The sequence below is a fragment of the Brachyhypopomus gauderio genome, chromosome 3 (assembly GCF_052324685.1).
Source record: "Brachyhypopomus gauderio isolate BG-103 chromosome 3, BGAUD_0.2, whole genome shotgun sequence".
NCBI classification, from domain to species: domain Eukaryota; kingdom Metazoa; phylum Chordata; class Actinopteri; order Gymnotiformes; family Hypopomidae; genus Brachyhypopomus; species Brachyhypopomus gauderio.
The window spans coordinates 11,363,805-11,378,093 of record NC_135213.1 but is presented as its reverse complement, the minus strand read 5'-3'; the positions used below and the strand labels follow the sequence as shown (position 1 = coordinate 11,378,093).

At 42.0% G+C, this 14,289-nt stretch overlaps 2 protein-coding genes across 2 annotated transcripts; one reads left to right on the top strand and one right to left on the bottom strand.

The window, feature by feature from the left end:
- The first annotated feature begins 3,924 nt into the window (after window positions 1-3,924).
- On the top strand, window positions 3,925-7,349 carry LOC143510309 (elastase-1). Its single transcript, XM_076999511.1, has 6 exons — window positions 3,925-4,439; window positions 4,766-4,875; window positions 4,959-5,053; window positions 5,276-5,556; window positions 5,677-5,840; window positions 6,117-7,349. Exons 1-6 carry the CDS (start codon window positions 4,160-4,162, stop codon window positions 6,294-6,296), a joined length of 1,110 nt encoding a protein of 369 aa, XP_076855626.1. The 5' UTR covers window positions 3,925-4,159; the 3' UTR covers window positions 6,297-7,349.
- Window positions 7,104-9,704, bottom strand: timm23a (translocase of inner mitochondrial membrane 23 homolog a (yeast)). Its single transcript, XM_076999510.1, has 8 exons — window positions 9,581-9,704; window positions 9,301-9,411; window positions 8,999-9,057; window positions 8,826-8,919; window positions 8,641-8,725; window positions 8,348-8,406; window positions 8,139-8,249; window positions 7,104-8,010 (listed from the first exon to the last, which is right to left on the bottom strand). The coding sequence occupies exons 2-8, from the start codon at window positions 9,404-9,406 to the stop codon at window positions 7,898-7,900; spliced, it is 627 nt and encodes a 208-aa protein (XP_076855625.1). The 5' UTR covers window positions 9,407-9,411; window positions 9,581-9,704; the 3' UTR covers window positions 7,104-7,897.
- Window positions 9,705-14,289: the final 4,585 nt, after the last annotated feature.

Sequence of the window (14,289 nt, the reverse complement as noted above, 5' to 3'; positions counted from 1 at the left end):
AAACAATGAGCCTCTTATTTGTAAAACACAAAAATATGGCCATTATTTTAAATCATTAGATGTTATATTAAGATATGTTTTATCACATACAGTTGTGATCAAATTTATTCAACCCCCACTGAAATAAAGTGTTTTGGCCAGTTTGACATTGATTTTGATCATTTCAGTCATCTTATTTACAATTATATCAAAGAGGCACTTATAAATTAGACAAACATAACATAATATTTATGATGGAATAACCACAAATGTCTTTACTGTGCTCACATCATTATCAGTTTTATTCAACCCCCTAGTGACATTATTTTTTAGTACTTAGTACAACATCCTTTTCCAGTTATGACAGCTTTCAAGCGTGAAGCATAGCTTGACACAAGTGTCTTGCAGCGACCTATGGGTATCTTAGCCCATTCTTCATGGGCAAAAGCCTCCAGTTCAGTCACATTCTTAGGCTTGCGCACTGCAACTGCCTTCTTTAGGTCCCACCAGAGGTTCTCAATTGGATTTAAGTCTGGTGATTGCGATGGCCACTCTAGAATGTTCCAGCCTTTCATGTTCAACCATGCTCTAGTGGACTTGGATGTGTGCTTCGGATCATTGTCCTGTTGGAAGGTCCAACGTCTCCCAAGCCGCAGGTTTGTGACTGACTCCATCACATTTTCCTCCAAGATCTCCTGGTACTGAAGGGAATTCATGGTACCCTGCACACGTTGAAGCTTTCCTGTACCATTAGAAGCAAAACAGCCCCAAAGCATAATTGACCCCCCGTCATGCTTCACAGTAGGCAAGGTGTTCTTTTGTTCATAAGCCTGGTTCTTCCTTCTCCAAACATAGCGCTGGTCCATTGTCCCAAACAGTTCTAATTTAGTTTCATCTGACCACAGTACACTGTTCCAAAACCTTTGTGGCTTGTCCACATGACTTTTGGCATACTGCAGTCGACTTTTCTTGTTCTTTGGAGTCAGCAAGGGGGTGCGTCTGGGCGTTCTGGCATGGAGGTCTTCGTTATGCAGTGCGCGCCTTATTGTCTGAGCTGAAACTTCAGTGCCCACATCTGACAGGTCTTTTTTCAGTTCCTTAGCAGTCACGCGGGGATTTTTCTCCACATTACGCTTCAGGTAGCGCACAGCAGTCGCGGTCAGGATCTTCTTTCTGCCACGACCAGGTAACGTTTCCACTGTGCCCTTTAACTTGAACTTGCGAATGATACTTCCGATAGTGTCTCTTGGAATATTTAACAACTTCGCAATCTTTTTATATCCATTGCCATTCTTGTGAAGAGCAATAACCTCTTCTCTTGTCTTCTGGGACCATTCTCTTGCCTTCACCATGCTTGGAAACACACCAGTAGATGTCTAGAAGAAGCTGAGTATCACAGTCCTTTTAAATCTGCCTAATTGGTGCTTATCATGCTTGATTGCTGCTCGTTGACATCCACAGATGTTTTCAATACCTGATGGAAAACACTGGAATGAACCTCTGTTCTTAGGAGTGGTAGTCGTAAAGGGGTTGAATAATTGTGTCAATGAAGAAATCACAAAAAGGCCATTTAATACTTTATGACAAAAAAAATTGATGCTATCTTAGTTGCATTTAGTTCTTTAACAAGTCCTTGTAAGATTTCATTATGAACACAATTACAAATGTGCACTGAATTCCATAAAACCCTTCGCAGCATTGGGGGTTGAATAAATTTGATCACAACTGTACATTACCTGCAGTTGGGAGCTGAACTGAAAAACAGAAAACTGTTTTTACCTCTGTGTTCAGTATGGGGGGGTCTGTACAGGAGGGTTGTGTTCATTACGTTAGGGTTTGGGATCTGTACGTGAGGGCTGTGTTCAGTAGTTAGGGTTTAGGGTCTGTACGGGAGGGTTGTGTTATTACGTTAGGGTTTGGGGTCTGTACGTGAGGGCCGTGTTCAGTACATTAGGGTTTGGGGTCTGTACGGGAGAGCTGGTTTCAGTATGTTAGGGTTTGGGGTCTGTACGTGAGGGGTGTGTTCAGTACATTAGGGTTTGGGGTCTGTACATGAGGGCTGTGTTCAGTATGTTAGGGTTTGGGGTCTGTATGGGAGGGCTGTATTCTGTTTGTTAGGGTTTGGGGTCTGTACGTGATGACTGTGTTCAGTATGTTAGGGTTTGGGGTCTGTACATGAGGGCTGTGTTCAGTATGTTAGGGTTTGTGGTCTGTACGTGAGTGCTGTGTTCAGTACGTTAGGGTTTGAGGTCAATACGGGAGGGCTATGTTCAGTACGTTAGGGTTTGGGGTCAGTACGTGAGGGCTGTGTTCAGTACGTTAGGGCTGTGTTCAGTACGTCAGGGTTTGGGGTCTGTACGTGAGGGCTGTGTTCAATACGTTAGGGCTGTGTTCAGTACGTCAGGGTTTGGGGTCTGTACGTGAGGGCTGTGTTCAGTACGTTAGGGTTTGGGGTCTGTACATGAGGGCTGTGTTTAGTACATTAGGGTTTGGGGTCAGTACGTCAGGGTTTGGGGTCTGTACGTGAGGGCTGTGTTCAGTACATCAGGGTTTGAGGCCCTCGGCCCAGCTCTAGTGAAACACCCTGGACATTTCCACAGCTTTCACTGGGAGATCAATAGCAGGGCAGGCGGACACGTCCTCTGTTGTTGACGATAGTGCTTTTCTGCTGAACTCTATGTTATGTGTCACGGTTTAGGGTGAAAACACAGACACAGGGCTAAGCATAAACACAGGCATGAAGCAGGCACTTACAGGTCAACAGCACCAATAGTGTGAACCAGCCCTGCATGGAGGGACTGTCTAACAAAGTTCCCTTACACAGATAGCATTTACACTTATATAATTTTTTACACTTTTATAATGTTGCAACAGACATACTCCCTAAAAAACACAAAAACAACAGTAATCTGTAACATTATGCTATTACATTAGATGTGTTTTATTTTTTGATAGTGAAGTCAGACAGAATTGTTCTTCCTCTCCCGCCATCTGCTGGTAATACTCTTGAACATATCCTTTGAGAGACAGCGTGGAAACATGGCTAACCCAGAGCCAGGGACTAATGAAAACAGGAGCGTGTACCTTACGGTGGGCAGTTTCATAGGCCAGGAAGAGCTGACTAATTAAAATCACTGCATCATTTGGACTGGCTAAAACAAATATTATTTATATATATATGTGGCCAGGTGTAGAAGGAGGGAATCACACAAACCAGACAGCTCTAAGATTAATGTGGGGCTTTTATTTCCCGACTGATCCCCAAAAGGAAACAGCATTAACTTTGTTTGATTTGAATATTTAAATTAACAACTAAAATTAACAAGTACTTCGGGACAAAAAAAGAAAGACAACAGTAGTGGACTGTTCATTCAAAAATTACAGACAACCTCTTTAACGGAAGGACACACTCCAGTGGACAGTCTTATCTCCCCTCTAAATCAAACAAAGATACATCTATATCAATAAAACTCATTTTTACATTGTTACCACATAAACATTTAATAAAACTTTGTTGAAACACTTACGCCGACACACTACTTCACGTTTTACAGAGAGGCGGTTGGTGATACTTATTAACGTCTCTGTCCGTTACAGTTTCAGTTAGGCTCTCGTGCTGGGTGACGTCATACGTGCAATTTCATACATGCACGAGAAACTGGCCTATACTACCTCTCAACAGTGCCACCTATTGGATACTTAAAATAGCATACGAGGCAAAGGAGAGAACGATGACCATTTCATATGGAAATAATAACTTTATTATTCACCTGGCTACATTTATATATATATATATATATATATATATATATATATATATATATATATATATATATATATATATATATATATATATAAACACTTAGATTAGGAATAGATAATTTTATTTCCAATGTATAATTATTTTCTCAGCATAAAATCTCATATTTTTGTTGCAGTGTTTTGAGGAAGTTTTTTTCTGACTTGATGTCATTGACCTCCAGAGGTCATTTGGAGGTCAGTAGAGCCTCTAATGCAGATGATGAATGGCATGATGTGGCTGACTAGAGGAAGCGTTGTGCGTTCTGGGCAAATTGTTATGCATGAAATGTGTGTTTGAAAGGTCTAATGATGCTCTCACCCTGCACTTGGGCCAATCTGTTCTGAAGAAAACAAACAGAAAACAAACAAACACAAAAAAATGCCCACCAGAAAAACCCAGAAGCAGATGGCATTGTGCAGGTGCTTTGTCTCGGAGGCAGAGAGGGGTGTTGCTGAAACAATGGTTAGCCCCAACCTCGGGCAGGCTATAAATGACCAGTGTTCCGAGGTGCAGCTCTGTTGTAAAGACTTGTGGATCATGGCACTGAGGAGATCCCTCTCATCACTACTGCTACTGCTGCTTTGCTCAGCCCTTGAGATGGCCCACACTCGCGCCTTCGCCCCCAGATACCTCCAGCAGCCGAAAGTCCTCCACCTGGGTGAGGGTCATGGGAGGTGTTCCTCGGGCATCTCTCTCTCTATCTCGAAATGCTTTGATTGCTTACGTTCAGTTTAGTGATTTCCATTATCTTAAGAGACTTAAGTTTGGCTCATGACATTTAGCTGACAAATAAAGTGATTCAAGAAAATGCAGAGCTGTGTAGTTCTGCATATCTGAAGCTATTAACATGTCTGAGAGATCCTGATTCTCTATTTATTAATGTCACTGAATTGTATGTAGCCACAAAGTCATATATACAAAATATACACTCTAATGTACATAGTGACTGTTGCACACTCTCTGGGTGTTCTGTTGGATCATCAGACTGGCCCCAGGACTGTGGCATGGCTCACTTCAAACCCAACACCGCACAGCGCATTGTGTCGGGCAACGAGGCCAAACCGCACTCCTGGCCATGGCAGGTCTCACTGCAGGTAAACAGCGTTTGAGAGGTCTGAAATTGTACACATTAAAATGCCGTCGGATCTCAAAGTCAGACATTTGTCACGCTCTGCAGGTTCGGCCCGGAGGCAGCCAGCACTACGTCCACGTGTGTGGAGGGACTCTGATCCATAAGAACTGGGTGCTCACTGCAGCCCACTGCTTCCAGAAGTAAGAACAAATACAAACTCTCTCAATACTTACTAACCACAGGCTAAAAGGGTAAACCAGCACTGAGGAAAAGTGAGTGGTAAAACAGCTGCAATATTAAGAGCACTTTTACTCTGGTTCGTAAACAATCCTGACTGACATTTTAATTCATGGTGTTTAATTTTTCTTTCATTCATTCTTTAATTACACAAAATTACTCCCTATCGACGCCACACGGCACAGGGGGAAAGACGAAGACGCAGGCAGCTGGCGCATCGTGTTGGGAAAGCATCGGCTGAAGAGGGCCGAGACGGCCCAGCGCGTGTTCTCGGTCAGGAGAATCTACCGACACCAGAACTTCCGCTACCCGACGCACAGCGAGCTGGACTACGACATCGCCCTGGTTAAAGCGAGCAAGGAGATTATGCCCAGTAACGTCATCCGCTATGCCTGCCTGCCACAGCACCAAACCAGCCTAAAGCCAGGCCATTACTGCTGGGTGACCGGATGGGGCGACACTCGAGGTAAAGAGCTGAAGGTCCTGAAGGTCCTGAAGCTCCTTCCACTCACCACCACCAGCGCACATCCCACATGATAAACATGCTCGCCGGTATGAGGGTGTGAACGTGCAATGCTTCTCTCAGGTGGAAAAGAAAATGTGTCTCTAGCCGACACACTGAATCAAGCCCGTCTGCCCATCATTGACCACAAAACATGTCGGCAGAAGAAGTTCTGGGGAGAGCGTGTGAGGGACTCCATGATCTGCGCTGGATTCAGAGAGACAGATGGCCATCCTGCTGCATGCCAGGTAGGAGTGTTGGGCAGTTAAGGAGATGTTATAATGGACATACAAACAACCTGAACATACAATCAAAACCAGGGTTATGTAAATGACAAGAGACAATTTTCCACGAATGTTTCCATGTAAATTCCTACATGGTAAGAGTCATTATTGTTGCTTTACTTAGTCACATCAACACATTTGTAAACAAGCATGACATGACGCCAATGCATCGCACAACGCATTATTCTTTCTATATGCTTTCTCGCATGCCATTACCTCGCACCTCTTTTTACCACCCAGGGAGACTCGGGCGGCCCTCTGGTGTGTCAGCTGGACCAGGGCCGCTGGCAGGTGCGTGGTGTGGTGAGCTTCGGCCCCGTCGGCTGCACTGTGAAGGACAAGCCCAGCGTCTTCACACGCACCTCTCACTACATCCCCTGGATCGAGGCCACCCGCATCAGGGACTTCTTCTTGCATTGATTTCCCCATCTCCAGTTATCTGCACTTTTATCTCCAAGAGAGGCACAAGGAGCGTCTAGTCTCGCACACCAACTCTGAACAGCTGGAGCCGTCACTGGCATAAACCACCGGCACTAGCAGTTACAGTAATGCTTATAAGATTGCATTACCAAAACCCTGACAACTTCCTTAGCTTTTAAAGCCACAAAGCTAACTCCTGCTTTACTGGACAGAACACGGTTCTTATAAAATGCATCAGTACTATAAATCCTGGTGTCTACATCTATTCAGTTCAATTTGTCTTTTGCGTGGGGCGCTACCTAGAGGCTATATTTTATTTGTGGGAACGGACATCCTGAGCTCAGTTCTCTTCCGCCACTTAAAATGCAGATTTTGAAAAAGATGCTGGGAGTGTTACAAATATCACGAGGGATTGAAATAGGCTAAAAGGTTCACTTCTAATCGAACACTCGCCAAGCGAAATCCTCACCAAGAACGTGCTGTGCTTCCTTGACACCTGCTTTTAGTGCTGCTCAGTGTGGTCAAGCTGTCAACTGAGATATGTACCAGCCTTTGTCTGCACAAAGAACACAGCATGAGACGCAAATGTCAGCGCTGAATTTAACATATAGCCGCCTTCTTAGGAACTGACCGAAGAAAAATTACATTTTTCTTAAGATTAAAGATGTGAAGATTAAGGGATACATTGCAAAAACATACATACATAAAATGCATATTATGCAATAAAAGGAAACTACTTAAAGCTGAATTATTTAAAAAATGTACAGCCAATACAAACAATCCATAAAGTAACACCACCAGCACATCTCCGTTTTGACATAAATTCTGTAATGTGCTATTAACACAAAGGAAAAAATAAAAAGACTCAGAGTAACACATTTAAATCAACATAGCAACATGTGCTGATCATTAAAAGGCATACCAGAATCCAAAGATATCTCTAGAGGTACATATCACAAGCTGAACCTCAACATCAGAGCCAGCGGTACTCCAAAGATAAGACAATGTACCATTTTTATACACACATGGTACGCATGTCAGCTATGAGTGAAATATTGCAAAACAATCATAACGAATTGTACATGTCTTTAAAACATAATTAAGAGTGCTAACAGGATTCTCTATATAACCATAATCATAAATCTTTTTCTAATTTTTATTGAAGTACAGAGCTGATTATGCCAATTTAGGCAATTCTGATGATGTCTACTAAAACAGATACAGTTAGATTTCACTAACACTGTTATGATACTGGAATGCCCACCAGTTATCTGATGGTTTTGTGTTTACCTAAAAAGCTTTAATTTTAGAAAGACATCCAACTGTTATTATATTTAGACATTGGAACATCATATGAAGAACGGTGTACATCCAAGACTGCCTGAGATTTCATGTTTTAAATGATTACATGCTTCAGTTCTGTCTAACAACAGGGAAGCCCGGTTAAGCCAGCTAGGTTCAGCCTTTTTGATAATATGCAGGACACTTTCAGGAATCCAAAAGTGTTGGGTCAAATGTTGCTCCTCTAAAACAGAACAAGGGACGATGAGGTTGAGTACTTCAGAGTCAAAAATGTCAATGTTTTCAGTTGCACCTCCTCTTCAGTAACGTGAAGGAGTTGTGCCTTTGAGGTGATCCCAGTTGTTGTAGAGGGCATACAATCCAGACATAGCTAATCCAACAAGGCCTCCTCTAGCGATTCCTTTTAGTCCACCTGAAACAAATGTGTTTTTAAATTAGGAACTCAACTCCACATGTATAAGTGTTTACCACCACCCCACTACACACACACACACACACACACACACACACACAAATGCACTCAAGGTGGCTTGGACTCACCAGCAGATTTAAACATCATCCCTGTTAATGTTCCAGCAGCTATTGTGTTAATATCATCCTCTGCTCCTCTGGCCTTCTCAATAACTACTCCAAACACACTGTAGAGCAGAGCTGTATGTAAAGAGAGACACATTTCAACAATTTTGTTTATTGTTGTTTCCATATGACTTTGAACCAGTTTCTAATCAATGTACTACTTAATTTCTTACCAACAGATCCCAGTCTGTTAGCCCACGAGGCTCCCTGTCGTGTAACCATGTTTAAAATTCTGGAAGTCAATACACAAAGATTGCAAGGTTGATTTATTTTATTAATCAACATGTCATTGCTGACAAACGTAATACCAAAGACACCTTTATTGTCACTGTACAATTATACAATGAATTTAGGAGAAAATATAACCAGCATATACTGCAGTCTTTTCGTACTATTTTGTAAGTTTCTATTTCTCGGTTCATCATGATTTAATCTCAATCGCTCTCACACACACAGACACACTTACTGTACGTTTCTGGGTTTTGACCAGGCCATGTCTCTGGTCTCCGTTATGCCCATACGAAGCCCATTCAGGGTTCCAAATGCAGCACCTAAAAAACAATCATCATCATCATCATCATCATCAAGAACAAAAAGCGCTTCAGTTAATATTTGGCCATGTTTATGTAAAAACGTAAAGACTCTTCTTACCCGTTATACAGCATCCTCCAATGGTGAAGAAGGCCAGTTCAAACCGTCCTCGAGTTTTATTTGCCCCAGTTGGCAGTATGAACTCGTCTGTGTCCTAAGAATATGATGGACTAAGTATCACTGTCATTTTATATGACAAAGTTCGACGTTGCAGTTCTTGCTCTCGTACCAACCTGCACAATGTACCGAGGGTCAACATTGAGGTAGGGCGAGAGAGGGCTGAGGCCAGTCACTGAGGAGATGGGAAACAAACACCCAACAAGTCACACATCAAAATATACACACACTAGTGATTACTAGGGGTCTGAGGTGTACACATGCGGTTGGGGTTAGGTGCCTTGCTCAAGGGCACCTCAGTCATGGCCTCAGGTCTGGGACTCGAACCCATGACCCTCTGGGCACAAGACCAGTTCCCTACCACCAGACCATGACCAAGTGAGTAATGATTGTGCTACTATAAAACCAAAGTACTTACGGGGTACTCCGGCTAGCGCAGTGTTGGAATACTCAGGGGCTCCTCCACCAAAAAGGCTCCCAAATCCGCCTTTAGAGCTGCTTGAGTCTGGCGTGTTGTTCTCCATGATGCCTTAAACAAGATCAGTCAGTGAGCGGACCGACCAGGCGAGACCACAGCTAGCCACTTATGTCAGTAGATTTCTTATAACTTCTTATGACGGAGTAGAGAATAAGCAATTCTTCTTTAATCCAGCTTTTAAATGACACGACGAAGCTTTAATACCATAACGTCCACCTACCTATTGTAACTTGAAGGAATGATCAAACGCCGGTTATGATTAGCAGAGCATCTCTGACCTCCACCATGCACCGATGCCGTAAAACCACAGGACGTTACGTCAGAGTGCCGTAAATGTGGTGAAGACGTTTGGGGGTTAGGTAGTTAGATACCCGACACAAAAACGTTCACTTACAGAAACTTTAACCTTTCGTCAGTTTTTCAAACTACAGTTTTGTAATTATTCATTGTCGTGTGATAATTTAAGATTCTATTACATTTCTTGTTTAATTTCAGTTGTTTTTACGACATTTTACGACTACCATGATGTGTTTCGATTGCGGAGGCTTACAACTTTGCTCCGCCCAGGACCTCGTGTAGTTAAATGTAGCCATTTATTAATTCATGACTAATTAGCCGACTGCTTATCAGGAGAGTCATTTATTAATCTTATATCAACTTTTTATCTTAAAAAACCTCAAGGCGGTGTCAGATATCTGGGTAATATCTGAGAAAATGAGCCATATAGGTGTTTCGCTGAAGTAATGTTATATTTGACAGTGCCATGCACTAGATGGCAGAGGAGAGCTAATATGGATATGTACTGAGCCTCCCATGAATTTGCATTTGCACAAGTAGCCTGTGACAGACTCATTGAAACACAACAACCACATGCATTGTAATTAGCCCGTGTGTATGGTGTGTATGGGAATTGTTTTTTTAAGACCCGTTGTTTGTATATGAACTTAGGATGGAAGTCCATTGCAATTTACCATCTCCATCTGATAAACTCCCAACTGTATTGTGGAATGAAGGTCTGCGTGAATTCACTCAGTCTGCAGTTGTTACCCCCCCCCCCCCCAACCTTTCTTTTTTCTTTCTATTCCACCCCTTGAGGTGGAGCAATAACGTTTGCTATTGTTGTGATTCTGTGAGCTCAGACTTCCTGGCATCCACACTAAATTATCCAGGGCTTTCTGTGGGAGCAGAACGGCTCACTGTTCCCCAACAAAAAGGCCATTCACAGCCAGTGGATGGCCTCCCATAGACAGCCCACAGTGCTAAAGAGACACTGGAGCAATGGAATGGAGACTGAGCCTCCCTGTGGAAAATGGCCGCAGTGGGAAATCAGTGTGATGTCATAATGAATGAATCTCTCAGAATGTCTCTTTTTTATCTCCAGTGTCTTGCTCATATTTTATTACTGTTTTGCGAAACCCTGTTGTTTTTTCATGCCAGAACTCAACACAACAATATATACAAAGTGGCATGCACGCATGCACTCCCCAATACTACCCCAACGGGACTGTTACCATGGAGATATGAAAGCTGTGCAGTGCCTCTGTTCTTTAAACTGGTTTGGACAAGATGAGAGGGAGACGCAAGGGGCTTTTTACAAAGCTTCTCTGAAATATAGATAAGGATTTAAAAGCCATCATACATTTTCAAGCTTTCTGAAATGCAGTGACACACTAGACTTTATTAACTCTTATGGGAGAGATATGAAAAGAAATAAGTAATTGGTTTTATGGATTGACCATATAAGTTGAACAAGAGAACAAGTGAACTGCTATTTTCATAATTCTGCTACAATACTGGGGCAGAGCTAGAAAAAGTACAATAAAGTCTAGTGGTTAAATGATTCATTCACCTGTATTTCAAATGTCAAATATTAACATAAAACATCTAATGCCTATTTAAATAATCCTTTATTTAAGGATTAGTATTATCCACATTTACTCATTTTTCTTAATAAAAATGAGTTAGACATAATCTTTGATCTCATCTCATGCTCTTTTCTCTAGTAGCCAGTGTTACTGCTAGCTGAGCTGGAGGCTTCCAGACTCCTGTCTCCCACCAGGTTTGGGCAGTGTCCAGGCATGAGGAGCCAAAGTGGGGGGCCAGACTGGAGCCAGACCCTGGGCCTCATCCCCCGAGAGTGGGCAGGAAGGGCAGGGAGCGGCCAGAGCAGAAGAGGAAGAGGAGTGGAGGAGCAGACAGAGGCGAATGGGACATGCAGTAATGTTACGCAGCATCCTGCTGCTCCAACCAGCCCCCTGTTTTTGTGTTACATGTACGTGAATGCTTATCTTTTCTCTCACTCGTACCCAGCTGCGTTCAACTTGTGTGAACGCCCCATGAGAAGCGACTTCATTGGTAACCACTGGCCTCTTCGTCACTGGACTATCCTTTATGAGTGTGCATTCAGCAAACTTTGTGCCAGTTCCATTCATTCATGCTTTTCAGATCTCGATAGTGCAACAATTAAACAATGTGACTCAAAAGTGATGGTTTCCTCTCTTACATAAATTATGGGTGCGTGTGAAAGTAAAAAAGCTGTCTCACACAGTCGAGGGGAAGTGTTCCTCGAAGTGTCCTCCGCTCCACAGGAGCCTTTGGGAGGACCGTCTCCACCCACTCCACACCTTCCTGCTGGACGATGTCTTCTTTGTGTTCATTGTTTGAAATCATGGGCAGTTTGTTCAGCCAGAGCTTTCATACAGAATTAAACCACACAAGTTATTTCTCCTATTCCCAGGACAGCAAAACAACAGACCACTCAAACAAAAGTGCTTCATTATGTGCCTGCTTGCTATATAAAGTTAAAAATTACCGGATTACTCCCATTAAAATGGTTTTTAAGTAAACCAAAGGAAGCTCAAACGTGGAGACCAGCACTTGGGCAACAGAGATTACACTTATAGTCAGTCTGCCATCTCCGATCATTAGACAGGGAAGGAAGGAAGAGGAAGGAGAGGAGGAGGGAAGCTTCTATTTTTATTTAGTGTTGGGACAGAGGCTCTCGAACTTGTTGTGGGTATGAAGGTCATAAAGGCTGCCAGAGCCATCGATGGGGAAGTGTGTGAGTGTGTGAACACAACACTTTCACAGAGCTCTTTATATAGAGAGCGGTCCCATTTCATCTTTCTACCTAAACCTTCAGCTAGGCCCATTATCCAGTCATTGTACTCCCCTGCTGTATTATGCATCATTAGGTTGGGTGTGTGGGCCTGTGTGGCTTTGGCAGGGTTGAAGGGTCTCTAACAGTTATAGAGTTAAAGAGTAGGAGGAGGCGTAGGATAGAGACTGAACAAGGGCACAGGAAACTGAGCTTTTAATTGTAGGTTACAGAGAGGAGAAAGGAAGGAAGAAAAGGCAAAAAACGGAGTGATTTCCTCACATGGAAGCTGGTAATTTGGGATATACAGGATTAATTTGCCACACAGCATGTTGTTTAGTGAACAGTTTTCTTTCTGTAGGGGCAAATGAATCACACTTCTTTACCTGATCTTTTTAGTCCAGCTAGTCCAGATCTGGTGAATAATGTCGGTAAATATGCACCATTCATGTTCCGCTCTTTTTATTCACATGTGGCATAACCAAGACCTAGTGGTAAACCACTGTGGTGCTTTGGTCAAAATAATCTACATTAATTTCAGCTTGCAAACAGAAATAAACTAATACAAACACAGAAAGCAGAAAGGGTTATTAGAAACCCTTCTAGAGCCGTCTTGTTTTTTCCTTTTTAAGCTGTCTTGAGATTTTTAAAATGGTTGTGGCTTTACTTACAAAGACTGGAACTGTGGACAGGCTGGTTTCTTTTTAATGAGTCTTCAGTATAAGAAATAAGAACGTCTTGTTTTAGGCTTTGTTTTCTCACTAATATCAGTGTGCAAGATACACCAAGCAGAGATGGAAAGTCTTTTGTTTTTGGGTGTGGTATCAGATTGCCCTGATCGAAATTGCCAATCTTGTGTTTCACACATGTCTGAACTTGAGTGGAAACATTTACATTCTCAAAATCTGGAAACACTATATATATATATATATAAGTGCTGTCAATTCCAGGTACCGTGATTAAAAGTCTTCACCAGGATTTTGCTCAGGCTTCCTGGATTGTGTTGATTCCACTAATTTTACTTGGATTGTATATATATAAGCTATTCAACACATGGCAATCACTGAAAATAAGCACACATAATGGACAGGTTGTGAAGAAAAAGGGCAAAACTGCAGTGTGCGTGTAAATTATTATTATTATTATATATACACACATGTAAGATAAAGCATACTTTAACAAATTGTCTCACTTTGTGTGTTGTGCAGTGGATTACAAGATTTTGCATATTATAATGACTGACAATACTGTAGTTGGACATTACAAAATAAGTTTTGAACCAGCTACGGTCCCAGTCTATGCTTGCTGTAGCCCTGGGTAAGATTAGTACGCAAGTGTATTGGCACATAAAAGCATAAGAGAAAGAGCAACAAAGTTAGTTTCTTTTAAAACTATTATTTTAATATTCTGCTATTGCTTTTTCAGTACAGAATTTAGTCCAGCATTCTTTAAAATGTCAGTTAAAACACTCTTCTGCTTAATTTCACACAATTTGTTTTGAAAAGATTCAAAGCAGACAAAAATTATTGAAGGGGTTATCCTAAATATATAATTAAATGTTAGTGAAAGAGGCAAGGAAAGATTAATCAGATTTTAAAAACTAAAACAGTTATTAGCTCACACTTCCTATGAAAAGGCACAATAAATCAAGCAACATTGAAACAGAAAACAAAACTAATTGCCCCAGCAAATTGCATTTGACAGTAAATGAGCATTGCAGCAAAGGTTGAGACATGTGCTGGGTATTAAATGATATCGTTTTATAACTCAAAAAAGAAATAACTCCATTGGCATTTTGTCCTCACTGAAAGCAACATGTGAATGTTGTGTTA

Excerpts from the sequence above, each read along its gene's own strand:
- LOC143510309 (XM_076999511.1), top strand. The coding sequence starts at position 4,160 with ATGCCCACCAGAAAAACCCAGAAGCAGATGGCATTGTGCAGGTGCTTT. Across the intron at positions 4,876-4,958 it reads CATGGCAGGTCTCACTGCAG|GTTCGGCCCGGAGGCAGCCA; the intron begins GTAAACAGCGTT and ends CACGCTCTGCAG. Across the intron at positions 5,841-6,116 it reads GCCATCCTGCTGCATGCCAG|GGAGACTCGGGCGGCCCTCT; the intron begins GTAGGAGTGTTG and ends TTTACCACCCAG.
- timm23a (XM_076999510.1), bottom strand. The coding sequence starts at position 9,406 with ATGGAGAACAACACGCCAGACTCAAGCAGCTCTAAAGGCGGATTTGGG. Across the intron at positions 8,920-8,998 it reads ACCCTCGGTACATTGTGCAG|GACACAGACGAGTTCATACT; the intron begins GTTGGTACGAGA and ends TCATATTCTTAG. Across the intron at positions 8,250-8,347 it reads TAACAGACTGGGATCTGTTG|CTCTGCTCTACAGTGTGTTT; the intron begins GTAAGAAATTAA and ends CTTTACATACAG.